The following is a 17712-nucleotide window of genomic DNA, read 5'->3' on the forward strand; positions in this document are numbered from 1 at the left end:
AGACACAGGCAGAGGGAGAAGCAGGCTCCATGCACCGGGAGCCCGATGTGGGATTCGATCCTGGGTCTCCAGGATCGCGCCGTGGGCCAAAGGCAGGCGCCAAACTGCTGCGCCACCCAGGGATCCCAAATGACGTACTTTTACAGCAGGACTTGTCAGTGCATTTTTTAAAGATTTTATTTATTTATTTATTTATTTATTTATTTATTTATTTATTTAAGACACACACACACACAGAGAGAGAGAGAGAGAGGCAGAGACACAGGCAGAAGGAGAAGCAGGTTCCATGCAGGAGGCCCAATGTGGGACTCGACCCCGGGACTCCAGGATCATGTCCTGAGCCAAAGGCAGACGCTGAACTGCTAAGCCACCCAGGCATCCCTGTCAATGCATTTTAAAAAAAAGATTTTATTGGGGATCCCTGGGTGGTGCAGCGGTTTAGCTCCTGCCTTTGGCCCAGGGCGCAATCCTGGAGACCCGGGATTGAGTCCCACGTCGGGCTCCCGGTGCATGGAGCCTGCTTCTCCCTCTGACTGTGTCTCTGCCTCTCTCTCTCTCTCTCTCTCTCTCTCTCTCTCTGTGTGTGTGTGTGACTACCGTAAATAAATAAAAGTCAAAAATAAATAAATAAATAAATAATTTATTTATTTATTTATGAGAGATATAGTGAGAGAGACAGAGACAGAGGCAGAGGGAGAAGCAGGCTCCCTGCGGGGAGCCCAATGTGGGACTCGATCCTATAAACCCCAGGAACTTGAGCCAAAGGCAGACGCTCAACCACTGAGCCACCCAGGTGCCCTGTCAGTGCAATTTTGAGTGGATAATGGTGTGGTGAAATTGTTATGGTGTATGGATGCCATGGGAGACTGTTAAAGAGGTGATATGGGTTTATTTGTAGGCCAGTGTTCATAGTACACTGAAAATTACATCCTCTGCAGCTATTTTAACTTATAAATAAAACTTTTAAACACCAAATTAGAAATAGGTGAGGCTATAATAATTTTTTATGAGTAAAAATATTTGAAAGCTTCTGCTCTAAACCCCAGTGCATAACTGGCATGGTGCTATATTTTGGGAATGAAGCAGGGTAGGCATCACATATTTAGTCACCTGCCCCATGGTCTGGGGTGTGAGAGGTCCACTGTGTCCTTGAGGAGCTGACTGGGATGGGTGTTGGCCTTGGGATGGCTAGACACACACCTGCGCTGAATGCTTCTCATAGGTTCTGTAACAGTAAGTATTAGTTTGAAGACAGAACATTAACAATTACTGAGATATACGGTATGTAGGCACATTGATAACGATTTTTTTAAAGATTTTATTTATTTATTCATGAGCGACACAGAGAGAGGCAGAGACACGGGCAAAGGGAGAAGCAGGCTCCCTGTGGGGAGCCCGGTGTGGGGCTCGATCCCAGGACCCTGGGGTCATGCCCTGAGCTAAAGGCAGATGCTCAACCACTGAGTCACCTAGGCGTCCCCACATCAATAATAATTTGAATGTGCCAGTAAGAATGAATTTAAAGTCCTATCCTGGTTTTGGACAGCTGGTTATTCATAAATTCCTTTTGTAAAAATGGGTGTAAAACATCTTAACTGCAGCATATCCTCATTATGGAAATTGTCCACATCACTCGAGATTCTTCTACGAAATAAAATCACTGGGCTAACGGGTAGGTCCCCACCTTTACCCACCCTATCACCTCACTCAGAAGTTGTGGTATCGGTGACCCGTAGAAGAAACCAAAAAGCTGAGATGCCTGAAAACCTGTTCTGCTGTGCTGGGTCCATGTTGTGACATGCAAGCCCTGTCCCTGTCCCTGGGGCTCATCCCCACGTGGTTCCCTGCCCTCCCAAGCACGAGCCCATGGGCCGCACACGAAGGGAGTTTGCCCTTCAGAGTTGGTGCCGCCAGAGTCGGTGATGCCCAGGGAGGGCGTGCAGTCCCCGCAGACTGGGCACGGTGGGAGAGGCCAGCGCAGGCAGGGCTGCGGGCCGCGGGCTCCTCACCACTCTCCCAGCTGCAAGCCCACTTGTAGTTTGGTTTGGGATCAACCTACAAACCCCGTGTCAGTGTTGGAGTGATGGGAGGAGGCATAAGAGCAGGAGGCCGTGTGGACCCCGGCAGAGTGGAGAGCTTGCCCGGGAGGGTGATGACTCTGTGGGACCCGGGACTAGAACTTGGCCGTGGGGAGGCAGCCGGGGAGGGCAGTGAGGCACCTGCTGTGGGTCCGGACTCTATCAGCTCAGGCTGGGAAATGCAAGGTCATGCAGCGGGTGTCCCAGTCTCCCTGCCCGTGCTGCTGGGGGCCGGGGGGGGGGGGGGAAGCCCTGGCACAGGGTGGCTGCTGTCCCCGCAGCCCCAGCCCCTGCTCCTCACTGGCGTCTGCGCGCCCCTCCCCGCGTCTCGCCCCTGGGCTCCTTGTTCTGGCCTCTCACTGACACCCCCTTCTTGTCGCTGGAAGGTGCCCCGGTATATTAATAGGCCGGCCTCGGCGGGCTGGCAACAGCGTCTTTCTTCTGTCTCTTCACAGGCTGCTTTGAACAGAGCTGTCCCCGCCTTCTCCGCGGGTGTCCCCCAGGGCGTTGGAGGAGATCTGGGGCAGGAGGCAAAGCTTTCCGGTGGTTTCCAGGTCTGCTGGGGAATCGCGGGTGGGCCGTGGGGAGGTCCCAGCGCGTTCTCGCGGGCAGCCTCGGGTGCCCGGCCCCTCTCACTCCTCTCCGGGCGCCCTGCGCAGTCCCAGCCCGGGCCTGGAGCCAGCAGGCCGCTCGGTGTGCTGCTGCTAGTTCCCACCTGCATTTGCTGGGGCCCCATGGTGGCCGCGGCACCCCCACCCCTCGCTCCCCCAGTGGGGAGATGTGAGGCGATGGTGGGGAAGGCGGTGCTCGTGCTTCTGCCATCCTGAGACAGTGCTCGAGGCGCCCCTTGTAGATCCCTGGTTGCAGAGCCTCCCTTCCCCAGAACCAGGGCCTGAGCATTGGGGGACCCCCGATATCCCCGTGTCCCAAGTGGCCTTTGTGGGGCATTGGAGCCTGGATTCAGGGTTCTTGTCCAGCTCTGGGGAGCCACGAATGCTCCCACCCTACCCCCAGGGTGCCGGCTGCTCCCACTGCCACTGAGGCTGCTTGGGGGCCTGTCTCCATACCCTGGCCACCCAGGGAGCCATGTGAGGCTCTGAGGGGGCTCCCCTAAGCTCCCTTTTGCATGGGTAGGGTGAAGTTCACACATCCCTCTATGTGGTGGGAAGACACGGGTCCTCAGCACCCCTTCTGAGCCCCACCCTTCCCAGCAGATTCTCGGCCGGCTCTTGTTTTCCCTGGAGGGGGTGGTGGGGAGGCGTTGGCAGAACCTTGTTTTGGGGCACTCCTAGCACCCTCATTCACAATTTGGGTGCTCTGAGCATCACTCTCCGTTAGCACAACCGGAGGCAGGCGGGCATCTGTAGCTTCCTCGCTGGTGCAGCCAGGGGGGGGGGCACCGGGGTGGCTGTCCTCCGAGGGCAGTGCCGAGCCCCCCAGCCTGCAGCATCACTGCAATGTCTTCGTAGTGTTGAGATTTGACTGGATTCACACATGTGCTGTTTCAGACTCCATCCTGCACCTGTGTGTCCTATCAACACCTCCCCCCACCCCTGGTCTTTAGGGCTCACAGACCCCCAGGGAAGCTAGCACACCCAAAACGTTCCCACTTACATCCAGTTCCAGAGGGTCACACTTACAAAGGCGGTTTTCCTTAGCTCTGGGCCCTGGGGACAGCTGTCTGCTCTCTGTGCACATCGATCAGACGCACAGACCACCCCCCTGGAGGGATTCGACGAGAAGGCCTGAGCGGGTGGAACCTGGGTGCCTCAAAAGTTGAGTGTCTGCCTCTGGCTCAGGGTGTGACCCTGGAGTCCCGGAATCGAGTCCCATATCAGGCTCCCTGCAGGAGCCTCTCTCTGCCTATGTCTCTGCCTATGTCTCTGCCTCTCTCTGTGTGTCTCTCATGAATAAATAAATAAATAAAGAGGGGGCCTGAGTGCGGGGCGCTCGTCCCCCAGGCCCTCTGGCTCAGGCACCCTCAGGTCATGATGGAAATGGCTGCAAGGAGTGGCTGGGTGAACCTCTCGCAGGACTAAAGTCCCAGGCGCAGGATGGGCAGGTGCCATGTGTGCAGAAGTCTGTGAGAGAGTGAAGAGGCATTCCAGCAGCTCTGGTTCCTGGGAGCTAAGAGTGTTGCACACTCTAGTATCACAAGCTTGAGGGTGGTTTGGGACTGTCTCTCTGCTCCCCAGGCGCTGGGGATGGGTCAGGAGATGACCATCCCCTGAGGTGTCTCCTGGTGACTGCACCCCTGCAGGGCACAGCCTGTGTTTTGTGGACGGGGCACTCTCCCTGGACCCACTGTGTGGCACGCTGCTCTGGCTCTTCTTTCTGATTAGTCCTTGACCTTGGGCTCTGTCCTTGGCCCGTTTAGTCCAGGTTTAACAAGAATCCTTGGGAAAGACCTGTCTGTGGTCCTGTTTCTTCCCTTTGCTTAGACTCTTCTTGTTCCCACCCCATTCTCGGACTCCACCTCGGCGGCCCCCACCCACCTCCCCCGCCGCTCTGGCTGGCTCCCGCAGGCCCTTCCACTCTTCAGGCTATGTGTCAGCTGAGGTCCCAGCAGGAGAACAAAAGCTGCACTGGTTGTTTAGATGCGATTTGGCCTAAGGAACCATTGCTGAATAGGAGGTATTGGAGGGCCACCAAGCAAGGGGATGCTGAGGCCTCAGGGCAGTCCTGCAGGGACTCTGCTGCCAGGCCTGGGAGAAGCTACGGAGAAGTTGGGCTCTCAGAATGCAGAGTGGGGGAGGCCTTGCTGACCGGGGCCCTGTCCACCACAGGGAGGGGGTGCAAGGCTGCTGGCACCTCGGGAGCTCTGAGGATGCTGCTATGAACCCGGGGCTCAGCCCTCTGGAGGAGATCTTCCCAGAGGGTGCTAGAGCCTGCAGACAGCTGCAGAGGGTTTGCTTTGGGAGTGTGGGGGCAGGCTGAGGGCAGAGCCAGCAGCTGTTATGTGCCAGGTGAATGGCGGTGGGGACAGCAAGACCCCCCCCCCCCACCTTCAGGGGCCTACACTTTCCCTGTTAACCCTGACAGATTGCTTTTCTCCTGGGCTCTGCAGACCAGCCCTCATTTCCTCAAGTCTTCTTTGAACCCACATTTTATTTTACCGCTGTCATGTCTACTCCATTTCCTTGAGCTGAGAGAACCTGCTCTGCCAGAGATTGTTCTGTGGGGAGTAAGGTTTCTCACCCCTGACAAATGGACGCACAGTCCACACAGAATCGTGGTGCATGTAGTGCTTGGACAAGCCCACAAGGCCTGGCTCCCTATGGACATCTCTGTTTTCAGTAATTTGTGGCCTCTGAAAGATTGGGTTCCATAATTCATTTGATGTAGTGGTTTTCTGGAGTAAATCAAAAGAACAGAAAATGAGGTGATAGAAAAATACATCCGTTTACATCCAAATGGATAAAGCCATTCATAAAACAAAAGAGTTCATGTAAGATTGATTTTGCTGCCCCTCTCCTAAGGTATGGCAAGCTACTAACGACATCAACAAGTAGGTATTTGTTGGTATCTGCCTCTGTTCTTTTTCAAATGTGCTCCTCCAACAGAAAAAATGTTTAAGTTCTGCAGGGAATATAGGTAAAAAAACAAACAGACAGACAAACAAAAACAACAACAAAAAAACCTCAGTGCATATTTTTTTAATCTTTTTCTTTTTTAAAAGATTATATTTATTTATTCATGAGACACACACACAGAGAGAGGCAGAGACACAGGCAGAGGGAGAAGCAGGCTCCATGCAGGGAGCCTGATGTGGGACTGGATCCCGGGACTCCAGGATCACGCCCTGGGCTGAAGGCAGACACTCAACTGCTGAGCCACCAGGCATCCCTCCAGTGCATATTTTTAAATATAAAGCAAACCACCTCCCACTTTTAAGGCCAATGTTTATTTCAGGCTTTACAGCAGGTCAACAGAGCTCTAATCCCATCTGTTATTTTATATAACGTCCAGTCAAGGGCATGGAGAACACCACTCGGTGGTTATCCCCAAGGTAGACACATGGAGGAGAACACAGATTCGTAAAACTTCTTTTTTTTTCCCTAAAAGCCCTATTATGCCTCGTTATGACTTACACAAACAGAAGTAACTGACATAATTTACTCTTCGAATGCCTATTGCTCTTTTTAAAGCAGCTTTACTTGTCTATAGGACATACTAGGTTTGTGTGTCTTCTGTTCACATTTGCTCTTCAGCTGGCGGGGTTTCACTCTGACAGCTGCCGGGGGACACGCTCAGGGGAGTCCGAGAGCCCTCTGACATTCAGTGCCTCCCAGGAGGATTTTCTTAGCTTCCACCAAATTCTCAAAGGGCTTCTTAACCCAACACTGATGAGAGCAGTGGGAAAAGCCTGTCTCAGAACCTCCTATCCTGCTGTTGCTAGAAATCAAAAAGGTGTGCAAATGTTTCCCCAGCAGCCCTGCTGAGGCTCTGATAGTGGCCAGGCGGGCCAGGCGGGGCAGGCGGGCCAGGCGGGCCAGGCGGGCCAGGTGGGCCAGGTGGGCCAGGCGGGGCAGGTAGCTCCGGCGGGGCTCCCGGGAAAGCACGCTGCACTCCCAGTTCAGAGGCGTGTTTCCATAGGGCTTCGTGCAGCAGCGGCCGGGTGAGGAGGCAGCGGGACAGCAGGACCGGAGACTCCAGGAGAAGACAGTGCTGTGGGGCTGGGGGTGAGCAGGGGTTGGGGGGACCTGAGAATTTGTCAGCAGAGGGCGGTCGTGGGGAGGGAGAGCAGACAGGGAAGGCAGGCGGCAGCAAACCATCGGAGGACGGAGGACGGGGCAGGGGTGCACTGGAATAAACAGACTGACCGAAGGGGGCTCAGGCAGGACGCGTGTGTTCTGGAAAGAAGGGACCACAGAGGCGGGGTGTGAGCAGCCGTGACCCGAGACAGGAAGGCTGCCGAGGCCCGGATTTTCTCGGGTCCCCATTCACGCCTCCGAGAGCCGTCCGGGCAGCCACTGTAACCACCACCAGCCCCCTTCATTGTGAAGGGGAGTATTTTCCCTCTCAAAATACACTTCCTTCCCTAAAAGCATAAACACAAGACAAAAGCACACTTAAGTTTAAAGTGCAGCACGAGAGAAGACTTTCTAAAAGAAAGCTGTAATTGCTGAACTGGGCCAAAATGTAAACGGGGAGACCGGTGGCAAAGCGCCAAACTGAAATATAGAGAAACCATGAGTGGAAAGAAGCAACGTAAAGAATTCACAGGAAGTTAACAGAGGTTCCAGGATATTAAGAGACAGAGATGTGGGATCCCTGGGTGGCGCAGCGGTTTGGCGCCTGACTTTGGCTCAGGGCGCGATCCTGGAGACCCGGGATCAAATCCCATATCGGGCTCCCGGTGCATGGAGCCTGCTTCTCCCTCTGCCTGTGTCTCTGCCTCTCTCTCTCTCTCTGTGTGACTATCATAAATAAATAAATTAAAAAAAAAAAGAGACAGAGATGTATTAAATCTGGGGAACTTGGGTGGCTCAGCTGGGTAAGCATCTGCCTTTGGCTCAGGTCATGATCCCTGGGTCCTGGGATGGAGCCCTGTGTTGGGCTCCCTTCTCCATGGGGAGTCTGCTTCTCCCTCTCCCTTTGCTTCCCCCCTGTTCATGCTCTCTCTCTCTCTCAAATAAATAAAATCTTTAAAATAAAAAAGTTTTCAACTAACCCGTGCATTGAACGTCATATCTAATGTTACCAGGATTTGAATTTTAGGGTACTTCATATAATATTTGTGTTTCTGAAAATCTCATGTGTCTAACTGACATAGAGGGGTGCTGGGATTCAGGAGCTTGGTGGGGCTGCTGAGGGTTGGCTCCACACAGAGCAGTGCGCAGCCCAGCTGTGCTGGGGACCCAGAGCACACCTGTGACGGAAGGTACAGAATGAAGCATAAGCACCCTCGGGACCCGAACAGCGTCTGTGGTTCGGTGGTATTTCACCCTGCGTGGCCCTGAGATGCGCTCTGGCCCCTGAATGCAGCTGGGTGAAGTCCACATTGGAGCTCTCTGTACTAGTTTTGAAACCCACTGTGGTTCTTTTTATTGTGGAATAAAAAGTTCTTTTAAAAAGAACAAAACCTTTATTTATATAAATATAAATGTGTAACCTCTTGAACAGAGTATGTGCGTCCTTTTGCATTTATGATCATGAACAGTCCATGACTTTAGCCAATTTCGAAAAGCAGAGATTTCTAGGCTCGGTTGCCTAATCATGCTCAATGGCCAACAAAGTCTTGATTTCTTGGTGATTAAGAAACTAGATAAATATTTGATCAGAGAGGAAATCAAAGGGGAGATTACAAATCCCCTTGGAGGCAATGAAGAAGCTCTTCCTAATAAAACTCAGGGGACCTTGTGAGAGCCATGTTCAGAAAGAAGAAAGTACTTGATCCTTTATCCTGGGAAATGAGTACAGGCATCATGAAGGACCATCATGCATCTGGGAAGTCTGCCTGCTTGAAAGCTGATGGAGTTAGCCGGGGTTCATGGGTGCTGGCCAGGAGACAGAGACTGCCAGCTTGGTTGGACATCAGGGACCATGTGACTCACCAGCCAGCGGGCAGCATGGGCTCTGGTTTTGCACCAGTGCCCTGTGCTCCCGAGTCCCAGGAGATGCAGGGGTGGGCTCCAGGAGGGTGCCTCAGGCGGGGTTGTGTCACTGCTGTGGAGCCCAAGTTCAGCAAACCCCAATCTTTAAAGGGGCTGCAAGCAAACTGGCCCCAACTTTGTTCCCCAGGAGACATTATTTTTTTAATCAGTAGGTCCCCAAGCAAATGTGCCCTCTGCCCAGGAGGGGGTGATGTCTCCATGTCTGAAGACCGTTTGCTCCCAAACACTTTTGAAAAGACCATCAGAACAAAAGCCTCATGATTTCTGCCCAGATACTCAGAAACATCTCCCAACAAACACGGAGAAGCTTGGAAGAGGGAGATAAACCGGAAATGTGTCAAACATGTCTTTCTACCTCCTTGAGCTCATGATGACGCTTACAGACCTTGTCCATCTCCTCTGAAGAGCGCCGGAGCATGGCCTAGGGCTTCTGGGCCCCGCTGAGCACAGAAGCTGTGCACCTGTCCTGGGGAGCTCTGTTCCAGGGTGCCCCTGTGCTGATAAGAAGTCTTTCCAGAAGCTCAGCTGACAGGCACCTGACGGGTGTCGGGCTACAGCAGTGCCAAGTGAGATGCAGCATCTGAGAGCTGCCGAAACACAGATGCCAACTGGCGAGTTCCCAGCAGGCGGGTCAGGACACCGCCACCAGAACCACCAATGGGTCTGAGCACCGGGACCAGAGAGACCCCTGAGACTTCACATTTGTTCTCATGCCTGAATGGGGGGCAGCGGCACCCCTTGCTTATTAGGGGTATTTCTGACGTCCTGGGGGTTTCTCACAAGCCCCTGTTGGGAGTTGAGTGGTGTCCCCCAGGAAGATAGGTTTAAGTCCTAATTCCCGCTGCCTGTGGGTGTGAGCTTATTTGGAGTAGGGACTTTGCAGATACCACCAAGTTAAGGTGTGAGGTCACACTGGACTAGGATGGACCCTGGCCCGGTGACTGGTGTCCTTACAGAAGGAGGGAGATTTGGGAACTGGCAGGAGGAGAAGGCCGTGTGAAGGCAGAGATCCAAGCTAGGCACCTGTAAGCCTCGGAAGGAGCGCCAACAGTGACCAGCCTCACCCCCGGAGCTGGGAGCCTGGCCTGGAACCAGGCCTCAAACAGATTCTCCTGCAGGCTCAGAAGGAGCTTGCCTGCTTCCTGCACTCGCTCCTCCCCTCCTCCCCTCTCATCTCCTCCCCTTCTTCCCCTCCCCTTCCCTCCCCTGTCCTCCCCTCTTCTCATTCTTCCCCTTCCCCTCATCTCCCCTCCCCTTCAATGTTGGACTCCAGGCCTCCAGACTGTAAGCGATCAATTTTTGTTGCTCATAAGCCCCGCAGGTTGCAACAGCCTAGGAAGCTACCACAGGACCCCCAGAGGGCTCCTCCAGTGGCTCTCCCTTGCTAACGCACCCTTTATTGCAGACTTCCTCTCTCCCTGCCTCATCTTCCCCACTTCCTCCTTTGTGCTTCTTGGGCTCCACCCCCAATGCGCTGCCTGCATTTGGGGGAGCCCAAACCTGGGCAGTTGCTTTCAAAAGTGCCCTTGGGACGTGGACACACAGGCAAGGAATCTACACTCATCTCTCAGCAGCTGGATGGCCCAGCCTCAGGATGCTGTAACTGTCAGGGTTCTCCAGAGAAGCACAACCTGTAAGACGAGTTGGGGGAGGGCAATCTGCTTTGCTTAGTCTACTGATTCAAATGCTAATTTCAGCCAAACACCCTCGCAGACACACCCAGAATCATGTGTGACCAAATATTTGGGTGCCCTGTGGCCCAGTCCAGTTGACACATAAAGTTAACTGTCACTGATGCTATTGCTCATGCTACATGAAATGGTGCTACCTGCCCCCCCCCCCCATCTTCTGTGCCTCACAACAACTACACGCCCATCTGTGGTGAAAGGAACACAGCAGGTGCAAAGGAAGCACTCCTTTATGGAACAAGCCTAAAGCTTGAAGGATACAGAGCAGCGACAGGTTACAAGGACTGTGGCTTCAGCTGACTTGTGTTCACTGTCTGAGGAGTCCTGGAGAAAGATGATGACGGATCAGGGGGCTTACCAGTTGAAGCCTCCCTGGCAGTGTGTGAAAGCATCCATCCTCTGCAGCAAGAGGGTTCAGCTCTCATGGTAGATGTGGCCAGTCTGCAAAGTAGTGCACAGACCTCCTTGACTGAGTCCAGGGCAGGGCTGGGGGGAAAGAATCCCTGAGACCTGGAAGGGGGATGACTGGATGGAGATTTTGAGAAACTCACACTCCTGGTTCACTAGCCTCTCTAAGCCAGGAGAAACGGTCCCTCTCCTTTGCTAGGGAAGTGCAGCCTTCCATTGCCTGTGGATGTGCAAAGGCCCTGTGGTGTGGTGTGAATGCTGCCTCCACTCAAGGCCTCTAGACCGACAACTGGGCAAGCATCAGCAGGCATGGAGGGCATACCACAGCAGCTGGTGGGAGCTCATTGGTCGGAGCTTCAGGCATGTGCTGGGTTTCCCCTGCATCTGAGAGGTGGGTAGCTGGATGGGGTGGGAGAGTCTGGGCTATGTTGGTGCTTCTATCTCAGAACTAGCATCCTGGTGCTCAGAGCCAGCGCTTTGTCCAGGCAGGTATGGCTCTTTCGGCTGGGCCAAGCGAGGGAGCAGCCTGGGCAGTGTGGAGGGCCTCAGGGAGGTCGAGAGTAGAATGGGCCCATGCTGGGACAACCAGAGAGCATCTTCTCTAAGGCAGCTAGAGTGCCCTAGAGAGGAGTTTCTAGAAGACATTCTGAGGACAGTCTGAAAGGCAGTCCCCCCGGGAGGAGCACTGAGTGATGGGAGCCAGCCCTGCTGCCATTTCCTCCTGCTGGGCGGGGTGGGTTGGGGTCAGGCAGGAGCAGGTTCAGAGGGCACAAATAGGCTGTGAACACAAATGGCACGGACCTCCAAGTGACCTGCCTCCGTTGGCTGGGTTCCCAATACCGCTCCGCTTGCACCTGTGACATTGCTAATTTCGTGTGAACCACAGGGGACACATGGACTGCTGCATGTTACAGTCCAGCTCCAGGGTGGGCTAGGGAGGAGAAGCCCTCTGGTTGGTGAGGCCTTGAGCAGCTTCCCTGTCCTCTTGGACAGGTGCACATGCTTGGACAGCAGTAGGTGGCAGGGCCCCTCATCTGGGGGCCTGGAAAGGGCAAGGTGGGATGGATGGTTGCAAGGAGATGGAGGGGCTGCTGTGGCTCTTCAGCCTTGCCTCAGTCTCCAGAGAGCATCACAGAGGAAGTGGCGCCCAGCAGCCAGGGCTACCAATGGCATCAGTAGCTGGGGGCAGCAGCCCAGGCTGTGCCCGCCGTCCCTACAGCCACGGTGGCAGGAATAGAGGTGTGCAGGAGACCCACCGTGTGGGCTCCCTCTCACCAAGACGGGCCTAGGTAGGTGCCCAGGTAGAAGAAGATTCTAACCCCCTGTTTGGTAACACCTGGCTGTTTGGCGGCAGGTTGATGACATCAGAGCCCCCTGGTGGTGGAGGGAGAAGCAGTTCATCTCGGAGGGGTGTTTGCATGCAGCCAGCTTGGGGGTGACTTCCTCAGGCTAGAGCCTGTCCTTCACGATGCAACATATACATTGGACCAACGGCTCTCATAAGGTGTTGTGCCCCAGTATCTAAGCAGCAGAGTCCACACCAAGAGGCAGGGGCAGCACTGGTTCTGCTTACCACCGCTTTACCAGCCCTGCCTGTGGTCCACAGGGTACGTGTTCCTCCTGCTCTCAGGACTTGAGGCTCTGCGGAGTGGAGGCCACTCCCAAAGGAGACTCACAGTCCGGGGGGATGGCAGTGGATGGATGAATCTTAGTCTGCCCATCCCCCGGTCAGAGGACTCTGAGGCTGCTTCTGGGGGCCCCGAGGGAACTGGGCCCTAGCTGCTCCCTACATACCTTTGAATAGCTTCTGTCCCTTCCCTGTTTCACCTTCTTTCTTCATCTGTCCTTTCTGGGATTGTGTCCCAAATAAATTGCTTGTGCTCAACTGTTGGCTCAGGATCTGCCTCTGGGGGAAACCCAGTCAGTAGGATAAGCTACTGATTGGCATGATGTCTCATAGAACACTGTATTGGAATGTCTTCTGATCCCGAGTAATTTTCAGCCATGTATGTTTATAAACTATTTCTCCTGCCTTGCATCTTTAATGTTTAGCATTTGACCGTATTTATGGCAAATGAATGAGACACTGTTTAACAAAATGAATGCTTTCAATAACCTACTTACAGTAGCTCCAATGAGCTTCAGAGAACTGCTTCTTCATGCATGTTTCGATCTAGATGATGGTCCAATTCAATAAAAGCACCTCCATTGGAAGTGATCTCTACATACTACTAGGTCAGTAAGCCATCTGCCTGTCCGGCTTCAGGTTGGGGTAAAGTTTAACATTTTTTGGAAGACCATCCTCTGAGTACCAACAAGTCAACCAACTGAACTGGTATAACTCAACTGAGCTCGGATGGGATTCAGCTGAGCTGCTGGTGGCGGGTGATGGTGGGTCCGCCCCAGACGTGACCGGGGATGTGGGATCTGAGGTGTTAACAGGGGGGCCACCTGGGGTGCAAAGCTCATCCACAGACCAAAATCCTCTGTCGACAACAGTCTTAATTGGCTCCAACCCAAAAGAACAATGAGTTCTTCTCCACAGCCCATGCCTTCTGTAACAGGAATTTGGAAAAATGGTAAACTTAACCAAATGCTCACCATGGGTACTAAAATAGCTCAGTTAAACAGCTAAAAACACCTAGCTTTGAACAATGTTACAATGAATCCCTTCCAAGTAAACTTTATTGAAATAAATGTACATCCAAGGTAAAAGGATGCCACTAGTCAGCACAAAGCATGGAAATGTTTGGGGACTTGTAAGATCAGTTTAGTGGGTCTCCCTTCTGACCATAACTGGCTGCCCAGTTATTGGTCATCTACGTAGTATTATTTGATTAAGTCAAGTTGAATCTTCTCTTGTTTACCTGATTATAAGCACCAGACCTAATTTAACATAATTTGAAATTGTAATGAATTTCAATTGTAAATTGAAATTATCTCTTCAATTTAGCTGTAATGAGAGTAAACAGGAATCTCAGAGGACGACTACCCCTAGGTCAATACCCTTTTGTTGATAGAGTCTTTGGGCACGGCCCTTAGTAGAACTCTTAATGGCTCTGTTTGCTAGAAAGCGTGTGGAGAAGCTGTCCAGAAACTGGTGATGTGTTGCGTCTCATCTCCACCACTTGGGTGTGTGACAATGGGGACAAGGAGACAAACTCCGTAAGACTGTAGTAACGATGCTGTGATGTGATGCAAGGAAGGAGCTCTGGCAGGGACCCAGTGAGCTCCTGAAGCGGTAACCATGACCATTGAGTAGGTGGCCCTCCCGTCCAGAATCCATGCTGCCCTTTCCCCGACCATATTTGCATTTGGGAAGAAAATGTAATTGCTTAGTTCAGAGCTGGAAATAAATGCAATTCATGATCGCCATGGAAGTCCTCTGGAAGAAGGGAAAGAAAGAGTTAAGCCTCTATTTTTTTTTTTTTTTTTTTTACAAAGTTTTTGTAAGGCTCCTAGCCCTTTGTCATTAACTGGACCATATATGTGCCTGGCGTCTAAAGCTCTGCTAATGGGGTTTAAACTGCCGGAGGCCATCGGGAAGCAAGCAGGGCAAGCTCTCGGGTGTGCAGGGAGTACCGGGGCACACGTATGCACGGCCATGTCCTTCGTGTATGAAGGGGCTCCCCCTTGGTTACACTCGTATGTCCACGTCATCCCGAGTGTGCAGAAGCGTGTGCCCTGCAGGACAGCCGGAGGTCGCGTTCCTCCAGCCCGGCCGGCGCCCGCGGCCCCTCGGCGACGGCGACGCAAGCATCGTCTGCCCCCGTGAGACGGCGCCAAGGATGGAGGCGTTCTCAGGCTTTCTGCGCTGGCGGCCCAGGCCCAGGCCCAGGCCCAGGCCCAGGCCCAGGCCAGGCTCTGTGGCTCTCCTGACCTTCCGCCCCGGTGTCGGTGTCGGTGTCGGGAACGCCAGGGTCCTGCAGGGGTCCCGGAGGGTGCGGGGGTGGGGGTGGGGGTGGGGGTGGGGCGGCGAGCCACGCCGCGTGGGCCTCGCCTCCCGGCAGGGGGCACGCGGGGCTCCTGGCGTCTGCGCCCGCCCGCACCAGGCCCCTCTGCTCGCGGCTGCAAGCATCGCCTGCGCTCCGTAATCGCCGGCTTGCCAAGCGGCGGGCAGGGGCAAGCGGCTCGTTTCCAGCACGGCCCCCACCCCCCGCGCCCGAAATAAAGCGGGCAAAACCCAAAAGAGCGTTCTGGGAAGCGCTTCGGGCTCGCAGCGTCGCCGGACCGCGAAAATCACGCGCGGGGCGCACACGGCCGAGGCGGCGGGCGCTGCGGGGTCGCGGCGGCGCAGGTGGGCGCGCGCGGCCGGGCCGGGGCGGGCCGGGCCGTGCCGGGCCGGGCCGGGGCGGGGCGCGCGGCGGGGCGCGCGGCGGGGCGCGCGGCGGGGCGCACGGCGGGCCCGCCCGAGCGCGGGGAGCGAGAGAGCCGGCCGGCGCGGGGCCGCTCCAGCGCCGCGTCTTTTCTTCTCCTGGCGGTGATGTCATCGGCGGCGGCGGCTGGGAGCCGGGAGGCGGCGGCGGGGGCGGCGCCGGGCGGCCGCCGCAGGTTCATGTGCATCTAATGAAAAGGCACTTGACAGTCGGCCAGGACGCACGCGAGGGAGCGCGAGCCGGCCGGAGCGCGGCGCCGCCCGGGCCAATCGCCGGGCCGGCCTCTCCATGGGCGAGCCGGAGGGGGCGGGGGGCGCAGCCGGCCGGGCCGCGGCCGCTCCGAGGTGAACGGCGCCCACACGGGCCCGCGGCGCGGGGAGGCCGGGCGCGCCGCCGCGATGAATTCCGCCGAGCAGACCGTTACGTGGCTCATCACCTTGGGGGTGCTGGAGTCGCCCAAGAAGACCATCTCGGACCCGGAGGGCTTCCTGCAGGCGTCTCTCAAGGACGGGGTGGTGCTCTGCAGGCTGCTGGAGCGCCTGCTGCCCGGGACCATCGAGAAAGTAAGTGCGGCCGGCCCGGGCCCGCGCCCCCGCCCGCGCCCCCGCCCGCCCCCGCGCGCGCCCAGGCCCCGCCGCCCCCGCGCCCCAGCCCCCGCCGCCCGCGCCCCGCCCCCGCCGCCCGCGCCCCGGCCGCCCGCCGCCTCCCGGGGGGCGCGGGCGCCGGCGCCGGCACCTGGCGGCCGCGCGGGGCGCGGAGGAGCCCACGCGCCTCCTTTGTGCGCGGCCCCGGGAGCGCGGCCCGGGCGGGGGGCGCGCAGGCGGCGCGAGGCCCGGGCGGCGGGAGCTGGGCGCCATTGTGTGCGGGGCGGCGGGGGACGACCCCGGGAGGCCGCGGGGCCCCAAGGCGGGGGCGCCCCGCTCCGTGGCCGAGCGCAGGACCGTGCGCGGCGCCGCGCGCGGCTTCCTCCCAGGCTTTGTTCCAGCAGTTCCCGGGGCTGCTATTGTAGGAGTCTCGCCTCCGCCTGCCCGGCGCGCGGCCGCGCGTGTCGGAGGGATGCGGCGACCGAGAGCGAGGGCCGGCCTGGCGCGCGAGCCGCCGCCCTCCCCGCCCAGCGTGGCGCGCGTCTCCACGGCCGGGGGCGGCGGACCCGGGGAAGCCCTGGCACCCTTCGGCCCTGGCTGAACAGTCTAGATTTCATCCCCAGGTCCATGCCTGGTTCCCAGCAGAATCAATCCCCAGCCCCCCGGACCTTGCCTCTCTCCTGGTGGCTGGTGGTTTCCCCGGGGCCGAGCGCGAACCTTGACCCGCCTCTCTGGAGTGATTAAAGTTTGCTTTCCCCTTACAGGGGCTCACAAAGCAGGGGCCAAGGCGGAGAAACGCTTTTAAAAACAATGCGTACTTGTATTTCAGAAACTGCAGTTTTATCCCAATTTTTTTTTTTTTTTTTTTTTTTTGCCGATGCAGAATCTTAAGATCAACATTTACTTAAAAGGTGTTCAGTGGAGAAGCTGAAGCACACCATGATTAGGAAAAAACAAAAAAAAAAACAAAAACCAAAACTATTTTTAAAAATGGATTCATACTGGCCCTAACGGCACCAGGGCAGTTTGCTAATAAGATGTTAATTAGGTGACTTGGAAAAGTAAAACGTTTACTCTTCTAAGTCTGTGCATGGTTGGTGCTGCATTTTAAAGGTCGGAAAAGGTTTTATTTAACATAAATTTTGCATGCATATGAGTTTTAGGTATTTTTCTTACTTGGAACATATACAGGGAAACAGAATCTGCATTAGAGTGAAGAGCTGCCAGCTTGTCCAGGAAATAAAAATGTTGCTTATAAATGAACCCGATTCCACAATAAAATGATAATTTAAGAGAGGAATAAGGAGCCAAATCCAACTTGCAAGGCACTCAGAGTACTTTGTTGTCCTCTGGACATCAGGACCTCTGGTAATTAAAAGGAAGATGTTGAGAAGCAGTGACGATGCATGCACAGTTCACCAAAGCAGCCTTCTATAAATGCTGTTCCATGACCGACATGAAACTTTAAGAAATTTCAGATACTATCTGGATAAAAACATATCACTATTAATGCGTGTTATCTGGTATATTAACTGCATTCATTAGATTGGCAGACTTCAATAATCATTTTCTTGTACATTCTAGAAAGATTTGCTTTCAGAACTGGAGCATTCCCTCCATCCCTGAAAGGAGGAAAGGAATGAAGACAGTGTTTAGATTGCAAGGGCCAAACTGAAGCCCCACCGCCCCTGTGTCCCCCACCCTGCTGCCCCAACTGATTTGTTTACGACTGAGGCAGTCACACAAGTTTCACATCAGAGGCACACATAGGCAGAACTACTGATTCTCTGTGGTTCAAAGGTAGGTTTTTGGAGTAAAATATTAGCTAGTCTCTGACTCTAAAAACCTGGGGTTTCAGGTGTTTCATGAGCTTTTGCATTTCTTAAGCAGAGGTATTTATTTGAGTGCTCATACCCAGTGCCATGAGCCCCACAGCAGATGTGCCAGACAGCTTTTACTTG

At 55.0% G+C, this 17712-nt stretch overlaps 1 protein-coding gene across 2 annotated transcripts in view; it reads left to right on the plus strand.

Moving 5' to 3' along the window:
* Positions 1-15439: 15439 nt before the first annotated feature.
* ARHGEF7 (Rho guanine nucleotide exchange factor 7) overlaps positions 15440-17712 on the plus strand; it is a 126542-nt gene continuing 124269 nt past the window's right edge. Inside the window, exon 1 of one of the 2 annotated variants that reach the window (XM_055335593.1) lies at positions 15440-15730. In XM_055335593.1, the coding sequence (XP_055191568.1) occupies positions 15566-15730 (165 nt within the window). In that variant the 5' untranslated portion in view covers positions 15440-15565. The remainder of the gene's footprint in view (positions 15731-17712) is intronic. The other variant, XM_055335590.1, reaches the window with a different exon arrangement.

The sequence above is a fragment of the Nyctereutes procyonoides genome, unplaced genomic scaffold (assembly GCF_905146905.1).
Source record: "Nyctereutes procyonoides isolate TBG_1078 unplaced genomic scaffold, NYPRO_anot_genome, whole genome shotgun sequence".
NCBI classification, from domain to species: Eukaryota; Metazoa; Chordata; class Mammalia; order Carnivora; family Canidae; genus Nyctereutes; species Nyctereutes procyonoides.